The 14,128-nt window shown below is 39.3% G+C and overlaps 1 protein-coding gene across 1 annotated transcript in view; it reads right to left on the bottom strand.

Moving 5' to 3' along the window:
• Nucleotides 1–1,928: 1,928 nt before the first annotated feature.
• LOC104521279 (myosin light chain kinase family member 4) overlaps nt 1,929–14,128 on the bottom strand; it is a gene marked incomplete at its 5' end in the record, with an annotated part of 14,440 nt that continues 2,240 nt past the window's right edge. The window contains 10 exons of the mRNA XM_010163226.1: nt 1,929–2,009; nt 2,204–2,245; nt 3,850–3,922; nt 4,274–4,426; nt 4,966–5,094; nt 5,811–5,881; nt 8,272–8,413; nt 9,528–9,637; nt 10,737–10,830; nt 11,690–11,795. Coding sequence (XP_010161528.1) covers nt 1,929–2,009; nt 2,204–2,245; nt 3,850–3,922; nt 4,274–4,426; nt 4,966–5,094; nt 5,811–5,881; nt 8,272–8,413; nt 9,528–9,637; nt 10,737–10,830; nt 11,690–11,795 — 1,001 coding nt within the window. The remainder of the gene's footprint in view (nt 2,010–2,203; nt 2,246–3,849; nt 3,923–4,273; nt 4,427–4,965; nt 5,095–5,810; nt 5,882–8,271; nt 8,414–9,527; nt 9,638–10,736; nt 10,831–11,689; nt 11,796–14,128) is intronic.

Genomic DNA, 14,128 nt, shown 5'->3' with positions numbered 1-14,128 from the left:
TTTAAAAAAACAAAACAAAACAAAAAAAAAACACAATCCAAAAACCAAGGCCTCTTTGTTAAGTGAAGAAATGGTCCTGGAGGTCTCTCTTGAAATGCAGCTACTCTGCCTTTTTGCCTCTCTTGTCATACAGATCACAGCATGAAAAGCATGCTGCAAACCTCCCCATTTATTTGTGTTACCACTGCAAGCATTTATAATGCCAGGTCTAAATCAACTGGCACTTGAATGTATTATTTTGGGTTAAATGTGGTAACCATACTACTTGCCTGATAAAAATAGCTAAAGGGATTCTTTAAAAACAAAGCACTGCTATGACTTTAGATCCACTCATTAAGTAAACTCAAATAAACTCCAAAAAGAAAAACACACGCAGAGGAAATAACACTGCAAAAGCCAAAACCAGGTTTTCCTGCAGGTTAGATCATGGGTAGGTTACTATGTTACCAAGCTATAAAAAGTTTATTTAAAAATAATTTTGACTGCTGTTGGACAGTCAATTTATCTTAAAGTTGATTTTGGTTGTAATAGAAAATTGTGTAATAAAGTGCTTCCTGCATTACAGAGGGAGAATTTTCACCATTTGATTGCTGTGCAGTTAGTGACTTGAAATGGGAAATACAGATAAAAACACTAGTCCCATAACAAGTCAGGAAAATCTGTTTAGAAAACTACTACCTAAAAGCACACAGGTGAGTGGACTAAAGCTTCATGTAATCTGTCTCAGCACCAGTGAAGTGGGGATGAATGCTGAGGATCACAAACAGCTATTAATTCCCATTGGATTCCCAGTACAGAAGTTGATGCTCAGACACTACCATATCAGGAAGTTGTGTGGCTTCAGAACAAGTAGGATATCATAATGGCACCTTAGCCCTCACTGACCTCCAGTGTACCATGGAAAGGCAGCTTCCAGTCCCCAAGATGACTCATTTAAAGATCATTAACTTCTGTGTTACTACACCACACTGTGCAGAGTCTGTTCTAGTCTTACTTAGACAAAAGTAAGAACTAGACAAGAACTAGACAAAACAGAACAAAAATTTCAACTTCTCACAATACTTTCTTTTTTACATGTTTCTGGACAAAACCTGTTGCAAACAAAACCCAGAACATCACTTGCCCTACTAAGCAGATGATGGATGATGGCAGTATTAAAAACTTGCTTGTGGTGAAAAGTGAACTCCTTTTATTTTGGCATCCTGGTTGTTTCTCATGACGCACAACTAAACGGAAGTGGTTTCACAGTGTGTGTTCTCAGCTTCATTCACATCTTGACCCTCCACTGAGTTTTGCCCAGAGATGCCTCCAGATCCTTTGAGTCCTTCCCATGGTCCTTCAACAGAGGCACCAACTTCTGTGGTAGTTCGTAAAAGTGGCTGTGGGAACTGGTGTACTGGTTTATGGAGATACCATACTGCCCGAGGTAGCCAGATTTCAAAGTGGCTGAGTGAGTAAGCTTTGGTCAAAAACTGAAGACAGAACATGAAAGCAGACTTGAGTCTCCCTGATCCCCAGGGAAGGCTACCAAGCCAGCCTGAGAACCACTAATTAAGTGTTTGTTAATGAAAGGGCAAAGACAGAGAGTCAGAAAAAAAAAAAAAAAAAAAAAAAGACACAGAGAGATGCTCTGTCAAAATTGTTTGGGTTGCTACAGGATAAAAGGGCAGAGAAGTGCCCTCTCAGAATTTGGTCCTCAAAAGTGTGGAGCAGCTTCCTTTAGGGGACACCTCACTTTTGTTTCACGACAGTTAGTGGAGCTGCCCTGAGGGTTGGGCCCATGCCTTTGTGAAAAAGTAATTACTTTTCATATTTCTCCCCTTTTTAAACCATACTCCTAACCACAGCATCAAAACCTGAAAGCTTTCAACACTGAAAAATTATTGGGTGAAATCCTGCCCCATGAGAGCCAGTGGGAATATAACTATTCACTCTAAAATGGCCATGGTTTGCAGCACATATGGCTTCATATATCTGATATTTTTTTTTTTTCTCCCACATTGCTGTGACTTGGTATAAGTGATAGAGCCAGTTTACATTTTGAAAGCTTTCTAAACAGCAGGGATGGTAGTGATGAATACAATTTGGATCATGCACTTTGGACTGTGCAAGCTTTTTGGCTGCCCACTGATCCCTTCCTCAGGGGCTACAGTATTTATGTCTGAAGAAACACTTGGGACCCAAAACAAACCTGTTTGGCAGCTCTTTCAGAAAGGTTATTGAGCCGGGGATGCTTGGGACACATCTATAGCCTTCTTCTAGGGAAAAAGAGAAAAAAAAAATAGAAAAAAAAAAAGAAAATAAAAGATACCGTTATTGGAGCATTAACTGAAGATCAGTCACATCTTACCTCTAGTTAAGGTAACGGCAGAACACCACATCAGCATGTTTAATGAAGCTATTGTTGTAAAGCACAAGAAGTATAAACAAAAAATAGAAGGGGAGGAGCTACAAAGGACAGCACGAGTTGTAAAGTTTCTATTAGAGCAGGGTTTCCCCAGAAGAAAATTGGGGATAGGAAGCAGCACAGCAGGTAAGCAGCCCATATTCTTGCAGCATTTGGAAAAGATAGCCTGTTCCTCAGGTTATAGAATCAGAGCTTCACTAGGGCCCAACTAAAGGAGTCAAATTGTATCCTATGAAACCCTCTAAAGAGATACTTACCTCTGACAAACTTTTATTTTTACTGTGTTTGAGTACTTATAAATCTAATAATCTTATGGGTATTGCTGTTCTGGGAGATTATAATGAAAATTACATTTCAACAAAAATTATAATAATTCATTTGATATTATTTTCCATTTTATACTACTTGTTATCCTTACTGTGTATAACAGGAACATCTTGCAAGGAGAGAGCTGCCAGGGTACTACTCAGTCCATCCTGCTCAAAACCCACACCATCACACCAGCAGAGCTACTACTCCTTTCCTATCATCAAAATCTTTGCTCTTATTTTAGTAATATTACTTTATTAATTAATAATATGGTCTCTTAATTCTTAACGATGGCTACAGTTCAAAAGGCACCGTGCCATGTACATACTAGGCAACACAGCAGTCATTCTATTTAAATGGAAGTGGTTCGCCTGCAAAGGAGGAAGTGAGTATTGCACTTCCAATGCTGTAAAAATTCTGAAACCTGCTTAAAATTATCCCCTCATGAACTACAGAGTGGACTCACTTAGATTCAGCCAACAGCAAGCCCATCAACAGTGTGAATCTCCCAAGCTCAATGACTATTTAACAGAGGAATATTCAGAATGATTTAAAAATCTTGTTGATCCTCCAACTCAGCCCAGTGTAACTGTTCACGTGAACAAACAACTGTTTCTTTTGTGTCAGCCACTAAGCTGGCTACCCTAGCAGGGCAAGAAGGTGCCTAAGTACAAAGACGTGCAGTGGCTGAGGTTCCAGGCTCTGTTGGGAAAGGTATCCCGTGGGAAGAAGTAGGATGAAATCTAACCACACCCAAGGGGAAGTTCAGGAAAACCTGAAAGGGTTTTCAAAAACAGGAAGCAAAACCATCCTCAGCTGGAAAACTCTCTTCACATGGTAAATCAGTGCTCATTTTGTAAATAATCACATTTTGCAAAGAAATGGATCCACTCTGCAACACACAGCAATTGCATGACCATATATTTATTTCCAGGCGTGCAAGAACTGATGAGTAAGTGTGTGCATGCAAATTATAACAGCTAAATAAAAGCAAAGGGACACACATGGCTCACAGCAGCAAGAAATACAGCAGCAAGGAGGTCTCAAAAACCGATAATTAAAATGTCAAAGCAAATAGTGATGTGGCAACACAAGCAGATCTACAATGCACAAGGATATTTAAATTTAGGGACCTGGATTCTGCAGTGGAGCTTGTGGTCTGTTAACCATGGGTGTTTTAAGGCAGCAGTTGCACTTATTCTCCAGCTAAAGGAAAACCAGAATGCTAGTAAGTGTTTTTCCTAGAATCTTACAATTCAACAATTATCTCCTATAGGTCATGTGCTCTGCTATCATTCAATGCTGTCATTTCAGGACACTACGTCAGATGGCAGCTAATCCACAAAGTTAACTTCGGTTTCATAGCAAAAATACATTTAGGTAACTTCAGATCATTTTATGGATATAATGAACGACATCGATAAAAGGGCATTATAATGTCTACATGGACATAAAACACTTGGATAAGTCATGATAGTTCTGCAATGAAGCAGTACAAGTGACAACTCTGACATGATGGCATGGAACACACATTTCAAAGATACAGAGATTATATACCATTTTTCCTTGATGAGAAGCTTTGAGATGAAATCTTTGGCCTCATCAGAAACATCTCGAAATTCCTCATCTTCAAAATCCCAGCTACAGGAAAGGATATTGTTGAGGGTCTCATTGTCATTATCACCCAAAAAAGGAGACAATCCACTGAGGCTAAAATAAAAAAAAAAAAATTATATATATATATGTTCAATCCTCCTGTCTTTTCCCCTTACTGTACACAATCTCCAATGTGCCACCTATGATTGTTCTGTTACTTCTGGCCTACTTTGCAACATGTTATTGTCTAAGAAAGTCTTCAGACCATTCTCATTCTCTCTTCTATTTACATGCCCAAATAATCACCCTTCTTTCCTAACAAACCAAACATTACTGTCATTCATGGTAGTCCATATTTTCTAGACCTCTGACCACTCTTGCACATACCCACTGGGAACTTACCAAGCAGTCTACATTATTCTGGAACTGTGATGCTCAAAAATGCTCATGAAATATGTGCAATGAAACAAAGAAGAAAAGCTCATGGTGATTGAAAAAGGAGAGAGATTATTGAATATAAAATTTGGAAAAAGGTCTACATTTTCTACTTTGAGTACAAATTTTGTCAACCTTCCAGTATAGCAACAAATTTGGATGAGTGACACTGTTCAACCCCGAAACAGCTTACAAAGCAGAGACTGAATTCTACTTACAGCATATAAGCTATGACTCCTACACTCCACATGTCTGTGGGAAAGGAGACAAACTCGTAATTCACAACTTCAGGAGCAAGAAATTCTGGAGTCCCAAAGTTAACTCGAAGTTTTTCCCTGGGTTTATATCTAGGAAATGGAAACATTAACAGAGAACATATAGTTCTAACTAAAGCTGTATCATAAGTTGTTTAGCACATAGGGGGATTTCAGAAGCATATAGGAAATTCAGTAGGAAAACAAAGACAGACAGAGGTACAAAGTAAAAATAAATATACCCATACTTAGAATGAAAAATTTTTGCAAGCTTTATATCATACTTCTAGGCAAAATCCAACTGCTACACAAAGGAAGACATTCAGATTTCCAAGACTCCTCAGAGCAGCTGTTATCACCCTTTTTGGACTTCTCCATATCATCAGTATGAAATTTTTAACCAGTAAATCCTTCACTGAGGTTACGGTACCTATTTAAACTAGAAAGTGATATAACACGGGACATATTGTAACAGCCCTTGATAGTCTCTTACATACTTTTTTGAAGAATCTTATAACATCAGAAACAAGAGACCAGACAAGATGTGCCACTGTTTTTGTTCATTTTAGCTGTTCCAATCTACGTATGTGCATGCTGAGTCAGAATCAGCACTCTTTCAACCTTCTACCTGAAAAAAAAGGCTTCAGAACCAATCTTTTTAACTCTACTCCAAACATTCCTTATTAAAAGATATCCCTGGTTAAAAGAGCCACATTAAATTTGTCTGAAAAACAGTAGGATGTCATTGTAGAAATTTAATTTTTTTTCATTGTTTCCTAATTATGATTAGCAAGAAAACATGCACATACCTTCTTGCCAATCCAAAATCAATAATTTTTATTTGATTTGCTGCTCGATTCACACACAGGATATTCTCAGGCTGCCAAGAGAAACCAAAAAACACTTTAACGAGAAACAAGTATGACAAACTGGGCTTTTAGTAAGCTGTAGGGAGAAAAACACTAAAACCACAGCAATCATCTCATAAGCACCTTTGGCTTTCCTCCTTGAGCAGATTTCTCTGCATGGGTATCCCCTCCTCACTATCACACAGCAACTGGGGTTACATGTTCTGTGCCTTGCAACTGCTTTTCTTCTCCTCAGCTTTTCAATTTGGCATAAGGCACCAGTTCAGATAAAGAGCTCATTAGGGGGAGTGGGACAGAGAATACAGACTCCCAAAGAGGGTTTTCAGGATGCTGGCACTATGATTTTACAGACCTTAATATGAGGACACTGATTAAAAATAAATAAATAAATAAATAAATAAATATTTGGGGCTGTGAAGTTTATCTTACACAGTTAAGCTTCTGAGTTCATTAATGTCCTGACAGTAACTGTCTGATTGAACACTGCTATATTAAGCCAGTCACATTAACTTTATGTTTTTCTCAGATATTTTAGCAAAAGGTAGGTTTCACAGATAAATCCCTCCAGATTTTCATAAGGCCAAATGCTGTTCTTCACTTCCCTGGCAGGAATCCACTAACTTCCTAGAATTACTCCAAATTCATACAGAAGGGACTGAGAATAGAATTTGGCCAATTGTCTTTGAAATGTAAATACCTAAAATACAGCCTCAGATTCACTGCCAGCAGTTTTATAGCTACTCTGTCTTATTGCTCATTGAGTCTTCTTTGAAACAAAACAGCCCTCAGCACTTAAAACATTAGTTAACCTTTGTCACCATTACTAATTCATTTTACATGTAGGACTTTTAAACACCGCACGTCCGTAGTTTCTGAGGTCCTGGATGATTATGGTCAGAATGATTTTCTTTCAATTTCAAGCTTTCTTCCCCAAACATATTTGTTACTGACAGTAATCTATGAACAAGCAAAACAGAAGGGAGAAGCCATAGCTGGCAAGCACGTGAAGAGAAGTCTCTGAGAAGAATTTCTTGGATTGTATGTGCATCTTTTTGTCAGCAGTTTGACCTCATATTAAAACTCTGCCATCTCCGAAAACTTAATGTGTCCCAAAGAACCGTGCGAACTTCTGCTTGACAGGTTTCTAGGCAACTGGATGTTTATAAAGAAAGTGAAAAGTGAGTCTGGTCACTGATTAGCAGCTGAAGCAGGTCCCAACAAGCATCTGCTCATTTGCCTAACCACTGCAATAATATATAGGCTGACATTAAAGATGTCCTATATTAACTCCGCTATTACAAGCCAAAAACAGCAGCCGTAACAAAAATCTCAAACAGAAAACTGTCTTGTGCACTTTTTGTTTCTTTTTGCTTTGTTGCAAAGCTCAGGGATCACTAGGAAGTTTTATAGCCAGTCACAAAACTAAAGACATCATCCTGTTTTATTCCTGCACTGAACAGAGGTAAGAAATGAGTCTATTATTTGATAAAAACTTGGGTTAAGGGAGAAAGGGCCACCACAAACATACGGTCTAGTGAAAAATACCTTCACAACCAAAGTTTTCTAAGGGGTGACAGTTAACCATTAGCAGTCAACCAGAGTAAGGATGTGAAATTAGTGGTTGTTGGTTGTTTGTTTTTTTTTTTTTTAAAAAGTGAGGGGACTTTTTGTGTATATAGTTAAATAGAACAGATAACTAAGCAAGCACGTGGCAGAGAATCTGTTACCGTTCTCTGGGCTTTCAGCTGCACTGGCAGCTATTGCCTAACTCAACACAGATGTACTGTATTTGTTACATCAGCCACTGACTATTTTTATTTCTTTCATTTTAGAAAGAATATTTTAATGAATTTTCCCTTAAGCTAGTTATCTCTTGATGCCTTTTCACGACCATGACAGTGTAGTATAGCCCTCAGAAAGATGTGTAGGGTCTCCACTGATCCCAAATGACCCTTGAATTTAGTTTTGCTCACTCATGACTTGGTTTCTGCTTGGTAAAAAAGGGGGATAATTCCTACTCTACAGTTCATGTGTAAAACAGAGATCTTGTGCAGCTGAACTAAATAATATTTGCACAGTATCTTGAAATCCAAATATCAGAAATGAAAATAGCAAGGTATTTGTTGTTAGCTGCTGGCTTCCTCTAAAATCAGTCTGTGGAAAATTCAACCCCAAATATAACCACAATTCTCATGTAATTTACTTAACCTTGTAGTAATTTAACTGATCTCAATGTAGTTAAAGAAAATACACATTACAAATACAGAATTACAAGAATTGCAAGCAGAATAAGGCCCTTTGTTGTTTCTGCCATGGGAATCTGCTAAGCTGTATGGGCTACCATTAAAAATAAGAATTTCTACAGCTGTCATTGCACAAAACATATATCTCAATTCTCTACCTTGAGATCCAAATGAAGAATGTACATTTGGTGCATGTACTGAATTCCCTCGCAGATCTGCTTTATGAACAAGATAGTGTCCATCTCTGTCAAATTGTAGTTTTCATCAATAATTCGGTCAAATAACTCTCCTCCTTCCACACTGATGAGAGAAAGACGACAAAGTGGTGACCAAGTCCAAATCCAATCCCATGCAACTAGAGTAATACAGAATTTATACTATTGGCTATTTTGAATCATTCACAATCAAGTTCAGTAAGGTAGGTCTACAATATGAGCCTGTACTCTGATTTGAACTTTCTAAGAACTAGGTTCTGATGCTTACTGGAATAAACTTCTTCAACGTATGAGAGTTCAGTCTCCTATCCATTGACAGGTATGAAAGTCTTGAAATTTGAACTTTATGTCGTCTTGAGTCATCCTTTTGTACCAGAGAATTATTGAAGTCACATGGAAAACCAAGACAACATGCAGAAGAATCTGCATTTAAATCCACAGTCTCCACCCTCAAAGCTTAAGAGGGACATGACCCAAAATTTCAATTTGAAACTTTCTAAAGTAAACAAAAATGAATTCTTAATTTCTCATCACATTTCAGGATGTTTCCAGCTTACCCTTTCATAGCTACACAGATATTTACCTTTTGTGATATGTTAATCATGCAGATCAAATTCAGAGGACTATCTGAAAATATCCAGAATAGACAAACTCACATGACTTTGAACCTTTTGCCATGCCTTTCAATGTTTTAGTTATGCCCTTTTTGGCTTCCTTAAGACAACATCCATTTAATTTTACTTTAAGGCAGCTATTTTGTGCCTAATTAGCCTGATAACCCCACATAAAAACCAGGTTTATTCATTCAGGCACTCAGTATAAGGATTAGGCACAACATCTAAAGCTGGTTCCTCTTCGGTTTAAGATGTCTTCTCATTTGTCTCGCAGAACTGGAGATATTCTGAAAGGTCTGTTTCTTAGCTGACACAAAGGGAAGATATATAATACAGCTCTGTCTTCAAATGGAGCAGTGGCTTTACAGCACCAGGAATGTGGCACATCACTGGAAAAATGCATTAATGGCTGCATGGGACAACTTTTATCTTAAATTCCTTTTTTTTTGTTGCTGAGAACACCTTTCATATGTTCTTTCCATCTATAAGAAGCTCTATTTCTAATTTCAGGAGAAACTAAGAAGTAAATAGACAATTCTAGCAAAAGTGGTAAAGACAGAAAGGGAATTAAAAGAACACACTTACTATTCCATGACTAGGACAATGTCATTTTTTGATTCAAAGGCGTCATACAGCTGGATGAGGTTCACATGATTCAGTTGGTTCATGACATTGATTTCATTCTTTACTTCATCCTGTGAAGAGTCATGAATATTGTTTCAAAAGCCTTTTCTCTAAAAAAGCTACATGAAACAACATAGCTTGAATCTACATTATCTTCTCTTCTGGCAACCAAACCCAGGGTTTCCTTTGATTGCTCCTGCAGTGGTAGATGTCAAGGCCATAGGAGCTACTAGACTGAACTCATAGCTCAAGTGGGGGACTGCTTCAGTAATAAGCTATCTGGGGGGAAAAGGAAGGGGAGAGCCCACACGGACAAGTGTTTGGTTCATAGGGTTGTAAAGAAAAGAGAGAAGCAAAAAAGGACTTGGTTCAACCTGCTGTAGGTATACAAAAATCAAGCTGTCTTCTAAAGTCCAGGACAGCCCTCAAAACCTCTGTTTGCAGTCAGGAGAGAGAGACTGGTACCTCCATTCAGCCCAACAATTTTAGACATGCAGTTTAGGATGGGCTGAGTCATCCTCTGGTGGTGCCAGTCTCTCTCCATTGACTGTAAGGGGATTCATGGTGATCAGCTTGGCCACAGCTACACCTTAGCAACCCCAGATAGCTGAGACAAATCCCACCCTTGATGCCATTAATGTCACACAAACGCTGCTATGCATGCCTTTCCAGTGAAAGCCAGACCCAGATGGCCATGAGGCTTGCAAAATAGGCAAGACTAATTCTTCTCATCTGTATTAATTTTGTTGTCAGGAGCCCAAATCATGCCTGTTATCAGCATCTCTCACAGTGACATCAAGTTACTGCAACAAAGGCTAACGTGTGCTTGGGAGGAAATATGCTATGTTACAGGCCTGAGAAATGTTTATACTATAAAGAAAAGAGTAACAGGATTAACAGCAGAAAGTACAAAAGGAAGCCAAAGCAACACAAAGAGCTGACAAGAAAGCTGGAAAAATTAAGATTGTAAAGAAAAAGAAGATAGAAAACCCAAAAAGAGGGCTTTGATGAGTTACTAGATATTTCTGGAGAAGAACTAGAGCCAATGGCAATCCAGCAGGTCCTATGAGTGTGATGGCTTGTGAGCCACTTGGCCACAGTCTGTTGTGTAGCTAAAGAACAGTGTGGGATCCATTGGGGAACAAAAGACTAATATCACATTCTACCAACCTTCTGTTTAGGACCTTTAGCTTTTATAATTTTGGCTGCTAGCTTGAGACCTGTTGCTTTCTCTTCACATTTGTGCACTTGACCAAATCGCCCTCTAGAGGAAAAAAAAGAAGGGAAAAAAAATCATCCAGTGGTACTGATGTGGGCACTGAATGTAAACTAGGTTATAAGCAACAGAAATTATCCTCTCCCTACTGGGTTTCATTTAAATTGCTTTATTGCTGCCATTTTGTTACGTAGATTAGATGTGCTGCTATTCATTTAGGTGCACCAAAATCACACACTGTTCTAGCTGACATTATCCCACTTGTATGATTCACTACACTCACCTCATAACATGCAATGACTATTCCTCGGGAAGTTAACACACTGTAAGGATAGTAACTTACTTATGTGCACAATCTGTCCCTCTCCATCTCATCATTCTCCTCCAAGGGAGGGTTGTGATTTCATGATGAAACAAAGCTTTACTCAAGACTATGCTGCCACCAAAAATGGCAATATCACCCTCTCCTAAACAATGTTAGCGTGAGAGATCAAATAATATGGCCTGTCAGATTAACCTGCTGGTCTATGTGAAAACTTACATGTGTTTTCAGAGATGGGACCCACTGAGAGAAAGAAGACTACAACATATCTCTATGTCCTGCTGGCTGCAATGTGACGTAAAGTATTACAGCATCCTAGGAGCTCTGTCATAAAGCCTGAGGGCAGCTGGCTGACCTAGAACAATACCAAACACAAGCCAAGTCTGCTGGTGCCAAACCTTAAGCCAAAATTCACTCACACAGTAAAATCAGCCTCCTGTTTTCATCCCTCTCTACAGCACTGTTAGAGCTTAGACTTTCATGACTTCAGCTCTAGTGAGGTATGTTGCTTCCATTGACCTCCTGGGGTGCTTGGCTGTAAATATGTGCCTTGCTTTCCATGTTGATTGGTTTCACCTGACTTACCCTCCTAGGATTTCATGCTTGCTGACATTATAATAACTGCTGATCCCCACCCTTTTGGCTGAGACAATCCGGTGATCAAATGGCGCTGGTGGAGTAGGACTATCATCTACAAAAGACAAAACACATAGAGAGCACATAAGTGGTCACATGCAGTGCCTGCCTATCTCTTATTTTAGCCCCTCTTTTCCCCAGATAAGCTCATTTAAGAACTGAATACACTTACTGTAAGTTTTATAGATAGGTCTTTGTCATTTAAGAAAGGGTTTATTCTAGGAGCTCTGACTCAGAAAATAGGGTGCTGTTGGGGAGCTACACTAGTAAGATAAGGAATTCTTTATTAAGTTAACACCTTCTGCACAACAGTAGCAAGAGGTAAAGTGACCACCGCTAGACTAAACCAATGTAGCTTCATGCCTGTAAAGGGCCTCAGCAATTTGCTTGGAAGGAATTCAGCTTTTTTCTGATTTTTCACCCCCAGCTCAGGGCCTGTTAAGAGCTGAGCATGTACTGTAACTGTCCAGTGGGGTAGGAAGAGAGATTGAGCTCTCTTCTAGGCCCAACTAAAAGAAGCTATATCCCAGTTTTTGTTCTTCATAGTGAAGAATGTCCTTCTCTACTGTTTGACACAACTTGTCATTCTCCATTGTGTGGTCATCATCTTTAAAGGTGCACATTTAGGGCTTGTGCACATGAGGGAGTTTCACCTTGGCAGGCAGCACCTGGGATTTCCAGTACAGCTCAGGTGTGGTAGGACACATGGTAACTGTCATGTACTGTCCTTAAAACAAAGATGGCAGATAAAAGGTAAAAAGGGGCAGAGAGAAGGGATGCGTTCCCAACATCACACTGCAGCAGCTACGGAGTTTTGGCACAAATGCCGGTCTCTGGTATTATTGTCTGAACCTCCACATGCTGGACCACTCTGCCATCCTGATGTCAAAATCCCTGCTGGAGACCAGCCCTGCATGCTTAATTTCTCTTTGGATTTTTTGCAGGGTGTTGCAACTTCAATTTCATACCCATGTAGTTTTTAATTTGATTGATATTCCCGAGAGTGACCTTTGGCTGACCAAGGTGACAAATACTTCTTCAACTGGTTGGGAGGGCTAGAGCCCCAGCGTTTCAACATGAGCTCTCTGGTTTGGAATGCCGGCTCCCTTTTGTGTGAGGCTTGTTGAGCAATTTTAAAACTGTTCATTACTCCAGTGAAAATGATTAAAATCACAAACAAAAAAAAGCCATGACAGCATGTAGCTGGCAGGAACACTTTGGTCATTAATGTAGCAGTAGATTGTCCTTATTCACAGTGAACGTCCATTTTTCCAGGACACCAGCTGTGTACCTAGATTTTTTTTTTTTTTTTTTTTGGACAGTGTTAATAACTTACATGGTCAGGAAGTTAGTTCATGGTCAAGGAATTGTGAAAAGCTGGGGCTTCTGGAAGTTTGCCACCTACTCGGGATCCTGCAAAGTTCGAATTGCACGTCCTTAAGTATGGGCCTTTGTGAGTTACCGAGACCTACAAAATGCCAAGAAAACCCCTACCCTAAAGGCAGAATTTGACTCTAACAACACAAACTCTAAGACTCCCAGCATGTAAGTGACAGAAAAAAATTGTCTTTCTGAAAGCTCAGCTCCCAAACGTTACCAAACTTTGGGCAAGGAAGCATTCCTTTAAAAAGGCCAGAGCACCTCTTCAAAACTATGCCTAAGTTTAAGCCTTCAAAATTTTCCCAGGGACAGACCTTCTATTTTAATTTTCCTGCACAACAGAGAGGATTTCTCCCTATTCAAGAATGATCTCCTGTTACAGATCAAAGATGCTCCAAGAGAGACACTCTGACCTTAATGCCATCCCCAACGATCTGCCAGAGCTCAGGACAGGTTATGGAGTTTCAAGTTTTAGTACACTTTCTCCTGTTTCCTGCTACAAAAGCCTAGCACAAACATTTAATAGATGTTTTTCTTTCCCACTCTCCTCCCATTCCCAAAGCAAATAAATTTATTCCGAGTCCTATGCATGCACACACACCCACACCCATCTTCAAATCTTTCAGGCCATCCTCTCATGTGCCACCATTTCATATATCAGGATACGCACTCAGATTCTTAAGCTGGATGTTTAATATTAGAAATCTCTGCTTCTGCTCTAAAGCACTGCTTCAGAGTTTGGTGCCTGAGCACCATTTATCTGACTGTTCAACAGCATCAGTCAGGCTTCCACACAAAAATCTGGTTTTCTTTATTTTACATGCTGCAGTTGTTCTCACTTCAGATTGCAATGGTATGAATACGAGCAAGCTGTTTTCGCAGGCTACATCCAGAGCATTGCAGATTCTGTGTTAACACATGTTCTCAACACTTCCACAGGTCAACCATTTTTGACACACGCGATATAATTTCTCCTACCACTCTATACTTAGGAGGGTTAGCTCTGTT

The sequence above is a fragment of the Antrostomus carolinensis genome, unplaced genomic scaffold (genome assembly GCF_000700745.2).
Source record: "Antrostomus carolinensis isolate BGI_N321 unplaced genomic scaffold, ASM70074v2 scaffold1260, whole genome shotgun sequence".
Classification (NCBI taxonomy): domain Eukaryota; kingdom Metazoa; phylum Chordata; class Aves; order Caprimulgiformes; family Caprimulgidae; genus Antrostomus; species Antrostomus carolinensis.
This window is presented reverse-complemented; position numbering and strand designations above follow the sequence as displayed.